The 19,137-nt window shown below is 39.4% G+C and overlaps 1 protein-coding gene across 1 annotated transcript in view; it reads right to left on the bottom strand.

The window, feature by feature from the left end:
* Positions 1 to 19,137, bottom strand: part of Cntnap2 (contactin associated protein 2) — a 2,256,901-nt gene that overhangs the window by 1,650,732 nt on the left and 587,032 nt on the right. The window contains exon 2 of the mRNA NM_001427648.1: positions 8,624 to 8,734. Coding sequence (NP_001414577.1) covers positions 8,624 to 8,734 — 111 coding nt within the window. The remainder of the gene's footprint in view (positions 1 to 8,623; positions 8,735 to 19,137) is intronic.

The following is a 19,137-nucleotide window of genomic DNA, read 5'->3' as shown; positions in this document are numbered from 1 at the left end:
TATATCTCCTTCTTCCGAATGTTCACCTATTAGCCTGACACCCTTACCATCATCCACTGTGCTCATAATTCCTTCTCATAAAAAAGCCCTTATCAAACTGTTGGCAATCTAGGATCCCAACTCACAACGGGCTGCTGTTGTACTTGTTTTAAACAATTGAAATGAGTTAGTTCCTTTAGCAAAACATTTCCCACACCCTGTTTCTATTATGTCTAAGTTATATTTTGAAACCAGTATGGATGAACCTATCCAACCTGAACTGACTTTGGGTGTGTACACAATAAGGCAAATGTGTCCATCAAGTTAATATTTTATGGAGAAACACCATTGGCTATCTGAATCCTGTCTAAAACAGGGTATGTGTTTGATTAAAATCATATGAATTTTGAAAACAGACATGTGCAAATGAAAAATATTATATAACTTAATATATCATTCAAAATAAAGAATTAGCCATGCATGCTATCATACTTACCAAACTAACTGTTCCTCCTCTCGAACTCCATATAAAGAAGCAAAGTTGGGGTCTATGTGAGACATCCCTCACATGGCTCAATGCCAATCCTGACAATGTATCTTGCCTGTTCTATTGCTTTTGCATTAAAAATGTCACCTGCTACCTTTTATATCAGTGTGAGTCTTTATGTCAATTTCTTGAATAAGGTTCAAAGGATATAGAAACATCCAGTCCATATCCTAGCTACCAGTAACAGTTCTGGATTTTATTATTTGTGAAAGACACTTTAATTATTTAAGTTTGAAAATGGGAGGAAAAGCAGTATGGAGACTTAGGGACAGTTGGATCTGTCTGGTTTTGAGGATAGTCTGTACTGCATGGTGAGTCCCAGCCAGCCAGGAATGCATGCTGATATTCTGTCTCAGAAACAAACAAACAAACAAACAAACAAACAAACAAACAAACACAATGAACAGAATAGAATGAGTAGAACACAGAAAAAAAAAACCAAGACATTTCACAAATATAATTCAGGACTTTAGGGTGGAATGAATGAGAAAATGTGCTGCTTTTTTAAAATTTTTTATTGGATAGTTTATGTATTTACATTTCAAATGTTATTCCCTTTCCATGCTTCTTAAACAGCAGACACTCAAGAATAGAGGCAGGCAGGGCTTCAGTTGAGCCTTGATTGAGCCTGCAGAAAGTGGTTCAAACTCTCTAGCCACAGACATGTGAAGAGGAGAGAAAGCCAGTGAGTGATGAGGAAGGCGTTCTTCAGGAACTGTGTGGCAGTCTCTTGACACCAAAGCTAGGTATCAATTATTACCCTTGCTGTCCTTTAACAAAAATCAAGAACTGTAGCTCACTTTAAGACAGGTAACATCACAAAGGGACCCATTCTTTCTAAGACCCATCATCTAAGATTTCTTTGGGGCACATGGAATAAATGGAACTAGAAAATATCATCCTGATTGAGGTAACTCAGACTCAAAAGGTATGGTATGTATTCACTAGTAAGTATCCACTTATTAGCCAAAAAAGTAGAGAGTACCCAGGATACAATCCCCAGAACTCAAAAAGGTTAACAAGCTGAATGGCACAAGTGAGGATGCCTCAAGCCCACTTGGGAGGGGATAAAAAACAATCACCATGGGGAGAGCAGAAATTGGGTGGAAGAGATCTTGGTGGAAGAGGGAATAGAGAGGGGAAAAGGGGAGCATGATCAGGTATTGGGGGGAGGAACAGGAGAGAAGCTGTGACGATCTGTAGAATGAATGGAAATATGCAACCTCAAGGAGTGGAAGGTGGGGGAACCCTCTAGAAAGTACCCAGAAACCTGGGAGGTGAGAGACTCTTGTGACTCAAAGGGAGGGACCTTAGATAAAATGCCCAAAAGTGGGGAGAGGAAACTTGTAGAGTTTACCTCCAGTAGGAAGACTGGGCAAAAATGGGCTTGCCATCGCACAGTCAAAACTTCTGACCCAGAATTGTTCCTGTTTAAAAGAACTGCAGGGAGTACAAAATTAGAGAAGAGACTGAAAGAAAGTAGGTCAAGTGACCAGCCCAATTTAGGATCTATTTCAAGGGGAGACTCCAAGGCATGACAGTATTACTGATGCTATGTTGTGCTTACAGACAGGAGCCTAGTAGCATAGTTCTCCTCTGAGAGGCTCAACAAGCAGCTTACTGAGACAGATGCAGATACTTACCCCCAACCAAGGACTGAAGTTGGGGACCTCTGTTGTCGAATTAGGCAAATGCTGGAAAAAGCTAAGGAGGAGGGCAATCAGCAGTCTCATCTAACCCTGAATCCTGTAATCTCTCAGACACTGAGCCACCAACCAGGTAGCATACAGTATCTGGTCTGAGGCCTGACAAATATTCAGCAGAGGACTTCCTGCTCTGGCCTCAGTTAGTGAAGGCATGAATCTAACCTTCGATTGAGTGGAGGCTAGGTGGGGTTGGGGATTGTTGGTGGTGAGGTGGTGTGGGGGATAATAGTGGGGGATGGAGGTGGGGACATTCTCTTAGAGATAAGGGTAGGAGAGAAATGGAAACTATGGGAGGGTGGACCAGGAAGGGGCAATGACTGGACTATAAAAAATAAAAACAATGAAAAAATTAACAACAAAAACAAGTGAACATAAATTTTGTGGCCTGTGAAGACATTCCTTTTATCCTGCTAGAAGAAGCAAAGGTTAAAGAACTCATGATCATTAGTATGCCACTGCTATTTGGTTTAATATGGGAAATCAGAAAGAAAGCTATGAAAGGAAACAGTTCTGAGATTAGTAAGATCTACTAAATAAAAAGTGAATGACAGGGGAGGCGAAAGAAAGTTTATTCAACATCTACTTCATTTAGGAACCAGAGACATCTGAATATGCGTGTCAGGCCAACCCAAATTTACTCACGTCTTCAAGCGCATTGTAAGTTCTATCTCTGAATTAACAGATACACCAATGGCTGTGCTCTATTAAGCATAAACAAGTATGACGTGGGTTGAGTTTGAGAAGGATGCAGGGATTTGTTTCCTGGCCTCTGAAATACTGTTTAATTGTGCCCACTCAGAATTTACAGAACAGACATCCCATTAATATATTCTGGAGTTTATATATTTATTATTTTCTATGTATAAAGTGATCCAGTAATAGTATTTAACCAGTAATAGTCAGAAGAGAAAAGGATTCATATTGTCTGAAGAACAAGTTGAGAACAGGAGTAGAATGGTGGTATTCCCAGGGAGCAGCAAGGCTAACTACAGATCTTCATCCACCCTCCTCCTCTTCTCATACTCCAAGGCCTTAGTCTTAATTCCAGCTCTGTAACAGACCATCTGCTGTAACCACTGTTGCTTCCTTGCATCTGTCTCCAGTGGATCACACAAATCTTCCCCTCAGAACTTTCTTCCTCTCAATCTTTTTATTCCAGTTCTCAACTTGAGAAAGCATTGAGTGGGAACCAGCAGGTCACCAAAGCCATGGAAGCAGGCAGTCTAACTGCAGATCATTACCTTTCTTTCCTCCTTCCAAGTCCAATTCCTCTTTCTCACCCCAATCAGACCCCCCTCTTTCTAGTCCCTATCTCAAGCTGATCACACAGATCTCCTCCAATGGTTATTCCTACTCATCCTCTTATCCCCGACTACAGCTCACTGGGAATATAACAGACAAGCTTGCCAGACAAACAAGTAGTCCCATGAAGCAAATAGGGAAGCTTCAGATCTTCATATCCATATCTTCCTCTCCCCTCTTCTGTTTCAGCTCATTCCTCCAATCTCATACCCAACTCTTGGTAGACTACCTGTTGTGGCCTCTCTCATTACTTTCTGCTCCATTCCCACGGTACTAAAAAGATCCCAGAGGAACAACTTGATTGCCTTTCTCCTATGGATGCCCTCAGCATATAAACAACCCATCATCAATCTTATAATCAGCCCCTAATACTTAGAAACACATTTTACCTTGAATCCCTACTGGCAAAACATATCAGCATTCCAGAAATATTTTCTACTAAGTAACACACAGTCACCAAGTTCTCCTATGAACCAGGGAAAGCAACAGAATTCAAGGAACCAAACACCTATCCAATCAATACAAGATCATATATCATCACCTATAATTCCAATCTTAAATCCATATGCTAGACACCAGCATAAAAACATAATTAAAAATATACAGGATAATATGTCTCCACTAAAGCCCCTATCCTATCTCAGGAGGCCCTGAATATTCTAACATATTTAAAGTCAAAGAAAAGACCTTAGAACAGCCTTCTTGAATATGATAGAGGTCCTTAGAGAGGAAATAAATAAATTCCATAAGGGAAGCTATGACAACACAAGCAGTGGAAGGAAGTGAATAAACACTTCAAGCTCTCTTTTGTCCTATATTGATGTCTTTGTTTTTTCTTTTCACATTATATGTTGTTTTACTTTATTATTAATCCTGTAAGCCTGTTTGCTTTACAATGAATGACAAAAGGGAATGGATCCAAGTTGGAGGGAAGCTGGGGAGGAACTTGGAGAGTAGAAGGAGAGGAAACTGTGGTTATACATTATATGAAAAAATCTATTTTCAATAAAAAAGTAAAAGTAGAAAAGTATGAAAGATGGAGAGATGGATAAATGGGCAGAGTGTTTGCCATACAAGCATGAGTATGTGAACTCAGATCCCCACTCTGGTCAGAGCTATATATGATGCAATGTGACTGTAAGCTTGCCCCTGAGGTGGGAGAGACAGGGGAATTCCTAAAAATCAATGGTCCAGTTAGCCAAGTTGCCAAGCATCAAGTTGTATTGAAAGATGGTTTTTAAAGATGCAAAATAAATCAGGCCAAGAATGATTGAGCATGACACTGTCAATGTTGCCAAGGACCCCAGGTTTTCCAACCTTCACCTCTTCCTTTGTTCTGCTTTTCATTGCTCGCCGGGCTTCACTTATATATGGCCACTTGAGCTTTCCTAAGTCATTGCCCTACTTCGGAAATCCAATTATAACAGTCAAAAAGAGTTTGAAACAGCATGAGGGTAGCTGAAGCATTGAAAGCGGGACCATTAAGAAGTGCTGAGGCAATCGATATAGCTCAGACAGAGACAGTTGCCACCAGGAAAGTAGACCCCCAATAAAAGAACATTCTTTGCATCTCTAGTTGTTCTTTCTACCCACTAGTTTGCTCTTAACACCTTCTGCCATCGCACGGCAGACCCTAACCAGAAGCCTAGCACATGCTGAATCCATGTTATTAATCTCGGGCCATAGAAACATGAGCCAAGTAAAATTATTGTCTTAATAAATTACCTCATCTCAAGTAACTGTCATAGCTCCAGGAAATCAAATAAAACAATGCCTCTAGCCAAACCTTCTTTCTAATAAGATTGCTACAAAAATAAAGTGACAGTTAGAACACACACATAAAAACATCATTCTGCTGTGAAACATTCAAAGTCATAGCTTTTATATAACATTGGAAAGGGTTGCACATATAAGTGATTTTGACTTGGACTGACATAAGCTTAAAAGAGTTAAGCATAAGGAGATAAGTCATAACAATGGTCAGTAGAATAAAGTGTTGCTACAACTTAATCTATGCTAAAAGTGGATTTCCATAAACTGATATGGAATTAAAGACAGACTTACACTAAAGATCATATTTTATAGGTTTATTATATGTCTGCCCTAATACCAAGGTTGTTCTAGATAGATTTGAACTATAAAATCCAACAGTTGAATCAGTTCTACAAATGGTTCACATTCTGTTATTTAGATGTATATGTATGTCTTTTTTGTTTTTCTATGAACCTCTATACATTTAATCTCTTAAGTATATTGGAGAATATCATTTGAAATAGTAAGAAAACTTGAAGTGAATATGGTCAACATGATATCAAACTGATTTTGTTTTTCTCCTTTTGTGGAACTATGCTAATGACAACCTGTTATCTTTCTGTTACTACACAATTCTGTGTAAGATATCTAACATTTGCATATCAAATGATCCTCACTACTAGTAGGAAGGAAACATATTCCTAACATTCACACACGTGTGTGTGTGTGTGTGTGTGTGTGTGTGTGTGTGTGTGTGTGTTGATATGCTGATAAGATTATATCAACTAGACAAAAGCTACCATCACTGCAGATGAGGGATTCTCAACTGAGAAAATACTAGTAGCAGATTGGCATGTAGACATACCTGTGTGGTACTTTTGTGATTTATTATTTATATGGAAGCATCCAGTTCACTATGGGTGGTATATGTTTGGGTCCATGGTCCTGAATGCTATAGGAAAGCAGGAAGAATATTCCAGGGGGAGTGAAGAAGTAGGTAAACAGTGCCTTCCATAGCTTCTGTTTCAGTTCCTGCCATGTTTGCATGCCTCCTCAACAAAACTAATGTATTCTACCATGTACTTCTTTTTTCACATAAAAATATGCACCTGGACTCTTATAGATCTGAAACAATAGACAGGGAATATCCCAAAAGATATTGCTTGTCCGTAGATTCTATTCCCCTAGCTAGGTTGCCTTGTGTTGCCATAGTGGGGAAGGATATGCTTAACCTTGCAGAGACTTGATGATCCAGGTTTGAGGGATACTCAGAAGTGATTTCTACCTCTCAGAGGATAAGGGAAATGGGGGATGGGAAGAGGTATTGTGTGACACAAGTCCATGAGAAGGGCAGTGATCAAGCTTTAAAACAAACAAACAAACAAACAAGTAAATAAAATAAATGGGAAAATTTGGAGGGACACTTTGGTAGTGATGGTGCCAATATGGAAAATTGGTACTGAGGAGTGTGAGGGTTGTTATGGTTATATGACTGTGTGATTTGTAGGTCTTTGTAACTGGTTTGTAGAAGAAACTTGGAAAGGTATGGTTGAATGGGCAAGAGTTCTAAGCAGAGCTTAATGGACCAATTCCTTTAGAATAAAGAAGACCATGACAGTAGCACTATTGACAGTATAATGTCAGGTTACAAGTTTCCAGGGGAGACAGCACTCTAGAGAAAATTGGATTACAGAACATTTCTATCCATTCTGGCAAAGAATCTAATTACAATTCTCTTGAGTCCTGAAAACTTGAATGATGTTTCATTAAGAAGAAATGGAGTAATTTGTCTGGGAAAGGAAACTCAGGACAGCATAGTATTCCAGCTGTGCCATGCTTTCTCCTCAGAACTCTTGTTAAGGTTTCTGGTGAGAAAGTGCAGCAAGTGGATCAGAGGAACCTGAAATGTGCAGTTGTGTTAGGAAAAAAGCATGGATGAGGTTACATTTGTACACAAATACACGAATAGGGTGAAGACAAAAAAAATCCATAATTGCTGAAGAGGTTGGGTAATTGTCGAGATAGTTCACACAACGCACTCTGCCAGAGAATAGAATGGTTACATTTCATAGTCCTGAGCTCTGAAGGAAAAGCAAGGAGAACATTTAAAAACCATGCACTTACAAAAACAAAGCAATGTGGGTAAGTTTAGAGAAAGGTCAAGTGTGGAAAAGTCATTGTAGTAGTTAGCGAGCTTAATGTCATTAAGGAGAAACTTCATGTTCTTTATTGGTGTGATGACAAAGGCATCCTGAAGGAAAACTCAATCAGCTCCAGGATTTGACTTGTGAAAATGCAAATTTATTTGAAAAGAGAACCTGAGTTAGTAAATCTGCCTGATGGCTCTCCCTATGCAAAACAACCACCTATGGACAGTAATTTTCTAGTTTGCCTGTCAGGACATATGAGTCACCAATGTGGGGTGGAAAGGTGCCAAGTATATTTCCAGCTTGCACGAAGCTCGTCCATATCACCCTAGAAAGCTCATACTTCAGGCATACAGAGGGGAAAGGGTGAGAAGATAATGGGAGCTTGCAACAAATCTTCAGAAAGCATCTCAGAGCAAGGAATGTGTGGCAGTGCTGCAGTTTCTGCAATGAGGCCTTAAGAAGACACTGCAAGGACAGGCTTAGGTGAAACCAAGTTGAAATGGAGACCTAAGGATGTTGCAGATGCCAGAACTCATGGGATGTCTGCTGAGGAAATGAACTGATGGAGTTCATTCCAAATACTGAACTTATCCTTAATTGTAGGCCTAAGCCGAGGGCCCATTGAATCCTGTGATACAGAATAGGGTAGGAATATTCAGGGGATTAGAACTCGGGTGATTTTACCAATACTTCCAGAGTATTGAAATATAAGTACAGAACTGTTCTTTAAAAAAAACAACTTCATTTTACGAACTTTGTAATTTCTCATAATTTATCAAATATTTTCAAAAGTAATTATTTACACATCAATATTCATATTAAACCTAAAAATTTACCATGCATTTTTACTTATATACATAGATACTTACTGGGACTCCCTTTTTTAAACACATGGTTTGATTAAGTATTTTTGGACTCAGAAGTATTTTTTAGCTGAAAATGTTTATGTTGTTTTGAATATCTTGCCAGAGATGACTCCAAATGTCAAAGACATTAACTTAGCTTGCTTAATTTGTAGCGCGTGCAGACACACACACACACACACACACACACACACACAGTTAGTGCTGGTATTTTTTAATCATGGGTTTACGTGACTAGTAATATTTGTTGTGTTAATATATGCATCAATGACAAGTTACAAGTATAACATGCTTCTAGTCACAAAGAAATGACATATTTCTTACCTCCTCGCTTATTGATCTTGGCATAGCCAGGTGCATAGCTGCTGGACAGGGAGGAAGAGCTGCTGAAGGACACATGGGGAAGACCAGAGACGAGAGGCTCATCACATTTTTCTGAAAACAAAAAAGAGTTACAGTTTCACTAAAGCTCTTTAGAAAATGGTTAGGTTATGCTTATTCAAATAACTACCAAAGGAATGGAGACGTGGCTAAGTAGTTAAGCACTCTGCAGTGGACGCTGGTTCAATGCCCAACATTTACAAATGGTGAATCCCAACCACCTTTACCTACCAGTCTAGGACATTGGATGCCCTTTGTGGTCTACATGAAAACTTGCAGGTGCATGCATATGTATACATGTATGCCCACCCAAATACATATACATAAATAAGAAAATAACTGTTGACTATAGTACAGATTTATAACCCATCCACCCACCATCAATAAATCTATCGATCAATCAATCAATCAATCAATCAATCAAGGACTTCACAGGTCACATTTTACATATCTCAGTTGTAGCAATCCTGATAAAACACTGAAACAGTTTAAATAATTCTGACTTTTGATGTAATAGCCTGCAGAATCAACATTGTCCCAAGAGGGCTGCACCTCAAATTCTGTCTTTAAGGATCAGAGGTAGATTCTGTCTATTTCTACTAGGTTTTGTGTGTGGCATTGCCTAGAAAGGTTCAGATATTTAGAAATAACAGAAACAGAAGATGGGAAACAATATTATGTGGAAAAGGGAAATTGGAGATAATTCTACTAACGGTATCAAAGTGTACAATATCAGTGTGCACTATGAGTAAGCACTGGACATTAGATGTACCACATTGAGTCTGTAGAAAACAGTACTATCCTAGGGACTGAAATATTGGGGATAGGAGGTCATGTGTTAGATGGTTTTACTAAAGAAAAAAAAAGAAATAGTCGCTTATAATGGAGAACCAGAATAATAGCCAACATAAAAATATTTTCTATCTAAAAATTCACCAATCTCTTCTTCGAATCTATCTGTATTGCTTTCCACACATGGTGTTTACAATAACATTAACATTATGTAATTCCATCTCTTCTTAGAAGTTGCTCCTTGAGGTTTTCATGTGTATTTCTTAATCTCTTAATTTACACTTTTTTCTAGTGTTTAGGACTCATCTCTTTGTTTTCCTCTTAGCAAACCTCTGTCAGGGAGAGTGCAATCAGAGCTGTGCTTGCCATAGAAGCCTGTCCTAACTCCTGATCTCTCACCTCTGTAACAACAGACCTAATTCAAGCAGTCAGCAGCAGTTGCTTTAATACAAACTGCTTAGCCCTCCTTATCTCTGTCTACACTAGAGAAATAGATCCATGCTCATGTCAGTATGAATCTGGAGCTACTAAAAATAAATTAGTTTTCTTTAATTTTATAAATAAAATAAATAATATTTTATAAATATGATTAAATTATTGCAAGTAAATAAAAACCAGACAGTAAAATTAATTAGACTCAAAGTCTCTGAATGAATGAACTGTAGCGTTAGAATAGGCATTTGCAACAGAAGCTATGGTGCTTCACATTAAATTTTACACTTTCAGTATTGAATACATTTGATTATCTTAGCCACTCTCAAAGAAAAATTTGAAACACAGAATGAACTAGAAGACATTAGTTTTATATCCTCTTTCGTAACTCCATGCCTATTCAGTTCTTTTTCAGACCCTCACAGGATTGCAGAGAAAACAAAACGAAGGCAACAAAACAAAAATCCCCACATTCCCTTTAATATGTAGAATCTAGTTTAAGTAGATGTGTACATGTAAACAAATGTTCATGTGTCTCTTGAACAAGAAAAGCTATACATACGTTTTGACAATTAATGTAGAATCTTTCATTTTATATTGTGTTTGAGAAATGAGACTTTTAAACCAAAGTTCTTACATCCAGATTTCTTTTATCTAAACTATTAAAGAATATAATTGTATACATATGCCTTTTTCTCATAGGTATTAATATATCCTTAAGAAAAATAAGAAATGAGAGAATAAGCTATAGTCACATATATGTTCACTTTAACCGCAGATATGTATACTCCTTTTATAGTGAGATAATGAATAATCATTTCATTCATTGTTCTAGAATCACTGGAGACTCAAATCCACCCAGGTGAATGTTCAAGGCAATGTCAGAGTGTTCTCTGTTATCTGCATCCAATCACTAGCACTGGTGTTTAAAATCGTCCGGAGCCTACAGTGGTTCCCACCTTCTTCTCAACACTGTCTAGACACAATGACTTCTGCCCTCTTCATTCAGTGGCAAGCATACCCAGCTTGGAAAGCTCACATTTGACATTTCAAATGTTCCATGGCTCACCATCTCCTTTCTCAGGTCGGAACTTTGCAAGTCCAGAGACAGGCATGGCTGGCCATCTGTCATCTCTCCAGCACTCTAATCCTGCCTTACTGTCCTTCTCAGCTCTTAGCACCAAAGTGCTTTCACTTATTGCTTTGTTTAACTTGTTTTCTCTCCAACAAAGCTGCTATCCTATGGGAACTAAGTCTCTGTTAGTTTGTCTGGGAGTTACTCTTATGATTGAGAGTTGAAATACAAGACAGTAGAAAACTTATTTTAAAAAGTTCAACTTTGATTCAAAACATATGCTCACATTGTCTAGGGTTTGTTTAATAAGATGGGGACATGAACACCACATTCCCAAAAGGTTTTCATCTCATGTTTATAAACAGAAAAAATACTTTAACGATGAAGGAAATAGACTAGTTTTATTGAGATTTCATTTGAAGTGGTGTCAAATCCCTACAGGCAGTGAGGAGTGAATCGTCACGTAGTGCTTCGACATTCAAGTGTTTATAAATTAGAAGTCAGAGTGAACCTCCCATTCTCACAACACATTGTCTTATTTTTCTAAGTTATTTTCTAGGTTCCTCTGAGAACTCTGAAAGGTGTATATGATTAGATTCCCCCAGAAAATTCAATGTAAAAGATTGAAAAGATGACCATAAAATATATGTTAAAAGAGACACATTCATAAATCTATCCTAAGTGAATGTATTTTATGTTTATTGATAAAATGCATCATTATATTAAGCTGTGAGAGGGCAGAAATGCATTTCTTCCTAACTTATAACTCTGAATCTAACTCGAAATCAATTTTGGAATAACTCCTGCATGTAATCAAGAAGTGTTGTTTCTGACGTTCTCATCCTGTTTAAAATGCACTAATACCCATGCCATGTCAGTACATGCCTTTAAACTGGCATCAGGTAGGGGACTGTGGCAAACCTGACAGAGTAACAGGAGAGGAGGGGTAATGTCTTCCCTTTAGAGAGCCAAAGCATTCTGGCAAGGATCAGACAAACAACCACACAGCAAGTTTCTAGTTTGAGTTAGTGATTAACTCTAAGTTAGACGGAGTCAAGTGCTTGGTGATCGAGCATGGCTTCTGTTCTAAGATGCTGTGTCAAGGACAGTCTCTTTGATTAAGGAGCATCAAGGACTCTATTGATCAGAAGAAAATGAGAAAAATGAACAGCATCCCTCTGTAGCATCGTTTCTAGTCTAAGTCTTCATATAACTGACAACAATAAGTGACATATTTCCTGAAAATACTTAAGAAGTCAATTTAAAGTTCCATTGACAAAACTAAAATGACACTGATAACAATTACCTAATGATCTCTTAGCTAATGCAACTAGGCCTTTGATAAAGCATACTTTTAAAGTTTAGAAAACTGATTTGTGTAAGAATTGATTTCAATACCAAATAAGTGAAGTGGAAATTGCTGGTTTATGTGGAGACTCGATTGTGTCATATGATGTTTCTTTGGAAACTTGCCTTATGAGAGGATGTTTTGCTGAAACAGAGACATGAGAGTCTATTTGCCAAAAACAGTCTTGTGGTGTTTTTCTGGAAGCTGTCTGGTAAAAGGGCAAGTGGTGTTTTGCTGGAGCAGATGCCTGCGAGGACATGCAATGTTTACAGAGTAGTGAGTATAAACCAACAATCAGTGGACAACGCTCTGGCATTGGATCACCTTCTTCCTTCTGTGATCTTGGCTTGCTGTGATGTCATAGAAATACATCAAATTTTTTTAGGGATAATCTGACTGCTTCTTGCTACTTCAGTGGACTTGTGCCCCTCACTGCAGCATTGAATTATATTCTGGATCAAGCCCCTGCTGCTGATTTGAGTTTGATGTTCTGAGAGCAGAATGAATTACTGACAACAAAGATTACAATTGACCCACAGAACTACTTCTAGACAGGTCCATATTACCCTTGTTCTTTGAGCCATTTTCTTTCTCTACCTTTGGTAGGTGGGCTATAAGGAAGGTTGAAGCATTTAAGATCAATGATTAAAGTAGATTTTAAAAAATATAAGCCTGGATCCCGGCCCGCAGCAGCTCTCTGCTCCCAGACCCGGTGAGAGAGAGACCCAACCGCCTGGTCAGGTGGGCACTCCTGAGGCTGCAGAGCAGAAGAGACCACCAACACTGCTCACCCCTGCCCACATCCCTGGCCCAAGAGGAAACTGTATAAGGCCTCTGGGCTCCCGTGGGGGAGGGCCCAGGAGCTGCAGGACCCCTGCCTGAGACACCGCCAGAACCTGAAAGAAACAGACCGGATAAACAGTTCTCTGCACCCAAATCCCGTGGGAGGGAGAGCTAAACCTTCAGAGAGGCAGACAAGCCTGGGAAACCAGAAGAGACTGCTCCCTGCACACACATCTCGGACGCCAGAGGAAAAAGCCAAAGACCATCTGGAACCCTGGTGCACTGAAGCTCCCGGAAGGGGCGGCACAGATCTTCCTGGTTGCTGCCGCTGCAGAGAGCCCGTCGGCAGCACCCCACGAGCGAACTTGAGCCTCAGGACCACAGGTAAGACCAAATTTTCTGCTGCAAGAAAGCTGCCTGGTGAACTCAAGACACAGGCCCACAGGAACAGCTGAAGACCTGTAGAAAGGAAAAACTACACGCACGAAAGCAGAACACTCTGTCCCCATAACTGACTGAAAGAGAGGAAAACAGGTCTACAGCACTCCTGACACACAGGCTTATAGGACAGTCTAGCCACTGTCAGAAATAGCAGAACAAAGTAACACTAGAGATAATCTGATGGCGAGAGGCAAGCGCAGGAACCCAAGCAACAGAAACCAAGACTACATGGCATCATCGGAGCCCAATTCTCCCATCAAAACAAACATGGAATATCCAAACACACCAGAAAAGCAAGATCTAGTTTCAAAATCATTTTTGATCATGATGCTGGAGGACTTCAAGAAAGACGTGAAGAACTCCCTTAGAGAACAAGTAGAAGCCTACAGAGAGGAATCGCAAAAATGCCTGAAAGAATCGCAAAAATCCCTGAAAGAATTCCAGGAAAACATAAATAAACAAGTAGAAGCCCATAGAGAGGAGACACAAAAATCCCTGAAAGAATTCCAGGAAAACACAAACAGTTGTAGGAATTAAAAATGGAAATAGAAGCAATCAAGAAAGAACACATGGAAACAACCCTGGATATAGAAAACCAAAAGAAGAGACAAGGAGCTGTAGATACAAGCTTCACCAACAGAATACAAGAGATGGAAGAGAGAATCTCAGGAGCAGAAGATTGCATAGAAATCATTGACTCAACTGTCAAAGATAATGTAAAGCAGAAAAAGCTACTGGTCCAAAACATACAGGATATCCAGGACTCAATGAGAAGATCAAACCTAAGGATAATAGGTATAGAAGAGAGTGAAGACTCCCAGCTCAAAGGACCAGTAAATATCTTCAACAAAATCATAGAAGAAAACTTCCCTAACCTAAAAAAAAGAGATACCCATAGACATACAAGAAGCCTACAGAACTCCAAATAGTTTGGACCAGAAAAGAAACACCTCCCGTCACATAATAGTCAAAACACCAAACGCACAAAATAAAGAAAGAATATTAAAAGCAGTAAGGGGAAAAGGTCAAGTAACATATAAAGGGAGACCTATCAGAATCACACCAGACTTCTCGCCAGAAACTATGAAGGCCAGAAGATCCTGGACTGATGTCATACAGACCCTAACAGAACACAAAAAAGCCATACACTACAAACCAGTTGCTAACATTAAACTAAATGGAGAGAAACTTGAAGCAATCCCACTAAAATCCGGGACTAGACAAGGCTGCCCACTCTCTCCCTACTTATTCAATATAGTTCTTGAAGTTCTAGCCAGAGCAATCAGACAACAAAAGGAGATCAAGGGGATACAGATCGGAAAAGAAGAGGTCAAAATATCACTATTTGCAGATGACATGATAGTATATTTAAGTGATCCCAAAAGTTCCACCAGAGAACTACTAAAGCTGATAAACAACTTCAGCAAAGTGGCTGGGTATAAAATTAACTCAAATAAATCAGTTGCCTTCCTCTATACAAAAGAGAAACAAGCCGAGAAAGAAATTAGGGAAACGACACCCTTCATAATAGACAAAATAATATAAAGTACCTCGGTGTGACTTTAACCAAGCAAGTTAAAGATCTGTACAATAAGAACTTCAAGACACTGAGGAAAGAAATTGAAGAAGACCTCAGAAGATGGAAAGATCTCCCATGCTCATGGATTGGCAGGATTAATATAGTAAAAATGGCCATTTTACCAAAAGCAATCTACAGATTCAATGCAATCCCCATCAAAATACCAATCCAATTCTTCAAAGAGTTAGACAGAACAATTTGCAAATTCATCTGGAATAACAAAAAACCCAGGATAGCTAAAGCTATCCTCAACAATAAAAGGACTTCAGGGGGAATCACTATCCCTGAACTCAAGCAGTATTACAGAGCAATAGTGATAAAAACTGCATGGTATTGGTACAGAGACAGACAGATAGACCAATGGAATAGAATTGAAGACCCAGAAATGAACGCACACACCTATGGTCACTTGATTTTTGACAAAGGAGCCAAAACCATCCAATGGAAAAAAGATAGCATTTTCAGCCAATGGTGCTGGTTCAACTGGAGGGCAACATGTAGAAGAATGCAGATCGATCCATCCTTATCACCCTGTACAAAGCTTAAGTCCAAGTGGATCAAGGACCTACACATCAAACCAGACACACTCAAACTGATAGAAGAAAAACTAGGGAAGCATCTGGAACACATGGGTACTAGAAAAAATTTCCTGAACAAAACACCAATGGCTTAGGCTCTAAGATCAAGAATCAACAAATGGGATCTCATAAAACTGCAAAGCTTCTGTAAGGCAAAGGACACTGTGGTTAGGACAAAACGGCAACCAACAGATTGGGAAAACATCTTTACCAATCCTACAACAGATAGAGGCCTTATATCCAAAATATACAAAGAACTCAAGAAGTTAGACCGCAGGGAAACAAATAACCTTATTAAAAAATGGGGTTCAGAGCTAAACAAAGAATTCACAGCTGAGGAATGCCGAATGGCTGAGAAACACCTAAAGAAATGTTCAACATCTTTAGTCATAAGGGAAATGCAAATCAAAACAACCCTGAGATTTCACCTCACACCAGTGAGAATGGCTAAGATCAAAAACTCAGGTGACAGCAGATGCTGGCGAGGATGTGGAGAAAGAGGAACACTTCTCCATTTTTTGTGGGATTGCAGACTGGTAAAACCATTCTGGAAATCAGTCTGGAGGTTCCTCAGAAAATTGGACATTGAACTGCCTGAGGATCCAGCTATACCTCTCTTGGGCATATACCCAAAAGATTACTCAACATACAAAAGAGACACGTGCTCCACTATGTTCATCACAGCCTTATTTATAATAGCCAGAAACTGGAAAGAACCCAGATGCCCTTCAACAGAGGAATGGATTCAGAAAATGTGGTACATCTACACAATGGAATATTACTCAGCTATCAAAAACAACGAGTTTATGAAATTTGTAAGCAAATGGTTGGAACTGGAAAATATCATCCTGAGTGAGCTAACCCATTCACAGAAAGACATACATGGTATGCACTCATTGATAAGTGGCTATTAGCCAAATGCTTGAATTACCCTAGATCCCTAGAACAAACGAAACTCAAGACGGATGATCAAAATGCGAATGCTTCACTCCTTCTTTAAATGAGGAAAAAGAATACCCTTGGCAGGGAAGGGAGAGGCAAAGATTAAAACAGAGACTGAAGGAACACCCATTCAGAGCCTGCCCCACATATGACCCATACATATACAGCCACCCAATTAGAGAAGATGGACGAAGCAAAGAAGTGCAGGCCTAGAGGAACCGGATGTAGATCGCTCCTGAGAGACACAGCCAGAATACAGCAAATACAGAGGCGAATGCCAGCAGCAAACCACTGAACTGAGAATAGGCCCCCGTTGAAGGAATCAGAGAAAGAACTGGAAGAGCTTGAAGGGGCTCGAGACCCCAAAAGTACAACAATGTCAATCAACCAGAGCTTCCAGGGACTAAGCCACTACCTAAAGACTATACATGGACTGACCCTGGATTCTGACCCCATAGGTAGCAATGAATATCCTAGTAAGAGCACCAGTAGAAGGGGAAGCCCTGGGTCCTGCTAAGACTGAACCCCCAGTGAACTAGACTATGGGGGGAGGGCGGCAATGGGGGGAGGGTTGGGAGGGGAACACCCATAAGGAAAGGGAGGGGGGAGGGGGATGTTTGCCCGAAAACCGGGAAAGGGAATAACACTTGAAATGTATATAAGAAATACTCAAGTTAATAAAAAAAAAGAAATATATCTAATAAAAAATTTTTTAAAGTATCCTTAAGTAAAAAATAAATAAAGAAATATAATCCCCCCCCAAAAAAATATAATCCTACAAATAAGTTTTGTTAATTTGGGTATCAATAAAAACACATTTAAAATTAAAAAATAAAAATTAAAACATTATACATGGACTGACCCTGGGCTCCAACTGCATAGGCAGTAATGAATAGCCTAGTAAGAGCACCAGTGGAAGGGGAAGCCCTTGGTCCTACCAAGACTGAACCCCCAGTGAACGTGATTTTTGGGGGGAGGACAGTCGTGTGGGGAGGATGGGGAGGGGAACAGCCACATAGAAGGGGAGGGGGAACATGTGACCCATACATATACAGCCACCCAATTAGACAAGATGGATGAAGCAAAGAAGTGCAGACCGACAGGAGCCAGATGTAGATCGCTCCTGAGAGACACAGCCAGAATACAGCAAATACAGAGGCGAATGCCAGCAGCAAACCACTGAACTGAGAATAGGACCCCCATTGAAGGAATCAGAGAAAGAACTGGAAGAGCTTGAAGGGGCTCGAGACCCCATATGTACAACAATGCCAAGCAACCAGAGCTTCCAGGGACTAAGCCACTACCTAAAGACTATACATGGACTGACCCTGGACTCTGACCTCATAGGTAGCAATGAATATCCTAGTAAGAGCACCAGTGGAAGGGGAAGCCCTGGGTCCTGCTAAGACTGAACCCCCAGTGAACTAGACTGTTGTGGGGATGGCGGCAATGGGGGGAGGGTTGAGAGGGGAACACCCATAAGGAAGGGGAGGGGGGAGGGGGGTGTTTGCCCGGAAACCGGGAAGGGAATAACACTCGAAATGTATATAAGAAATACTCAAGTTAATAAAAAAAAAAAAAAAAAAAAAAAAAACGAAGGGGAAGGGGAGGAGTTAGGGAAATGTTGGCCTGGAAACTGGGAAAGGTAATATCAATCGAAATGTAAATAAGAAATACCCAAGTTAACAAAGATGAAAAAAAATTTCAGCATGTACATTTTACTCATTCTCTAAACAGTAACAAGAAAAATAAGAATTTACATATCAACTATACTTACAAGAGCTAATTCTAGAATGTTCACAATTTAAGCATTGGAAATTTCATGTTTTCTTAATTCAAATACAATATGCATCCGTGGCATTAAATAAATGTATTTCCTTTGTTATATTTTCTCCTAGATGACAGTAATCATAAATATGTTTGATGTCTTACTTTCTGCCTTATGCATTTGTAAATATTTCAAGCAATAAAAACTATTTATCTCATTTTCCATACTGCAGAGTGGATGAGCCTATAAAACTGCTAAACATGGAATAAAATAGCCATACTAATATTATGATTCAGTGTTGAATAGAACCTAACCAACTATTAGAAATGCTGAGGTGAGTGGTCTTTTAAACTTGACTTTCTCAAGAATGTTTGACCATGAATGTGTCCATGCACTCTTTCCTAATATACAACACAATAATGACATAATTTTGTTACGTTTCTATGTAGCTCAGAGAATTTCCAGTATAGAACTTTGACCTGCAGACCAAATCAAACTTATGAAGTGTTACTAGTGATGATACAGGTTTACATAGTGATGGGATGTCCATGGCTGATTCCACACTGCTTTAGGACTTCTGTACCGACTATATCAACTGGGAACCTAAGATCCTTACTGTCCCAACAGACTCACACCCACTTCATATTCATAAGAGAAATAATTATTGAACACTTATATTGCCCAGAATGAATAAGGTCCACAGAACTGAGAAACTCTAC

Source organism: Rattus norvegicus, chromosome 4 (assembly GCF_036323735.1).
Source record: "Rattus norvegicus strain BN/NHsdMcwi chromosome 4, GRCr8, whole genome shotgun sequence".
Classification (NCBI taxonomy): Eukaryota; Metazoa; Chordata; class Mammalia; order Rodentia; family Muridae; genus Rattus; species Rattus norvegicus.
Note: the sequence above shows the minus strand (reverse complement) of the source record. Positions and strands in the feature narration are given on the sequence as shown.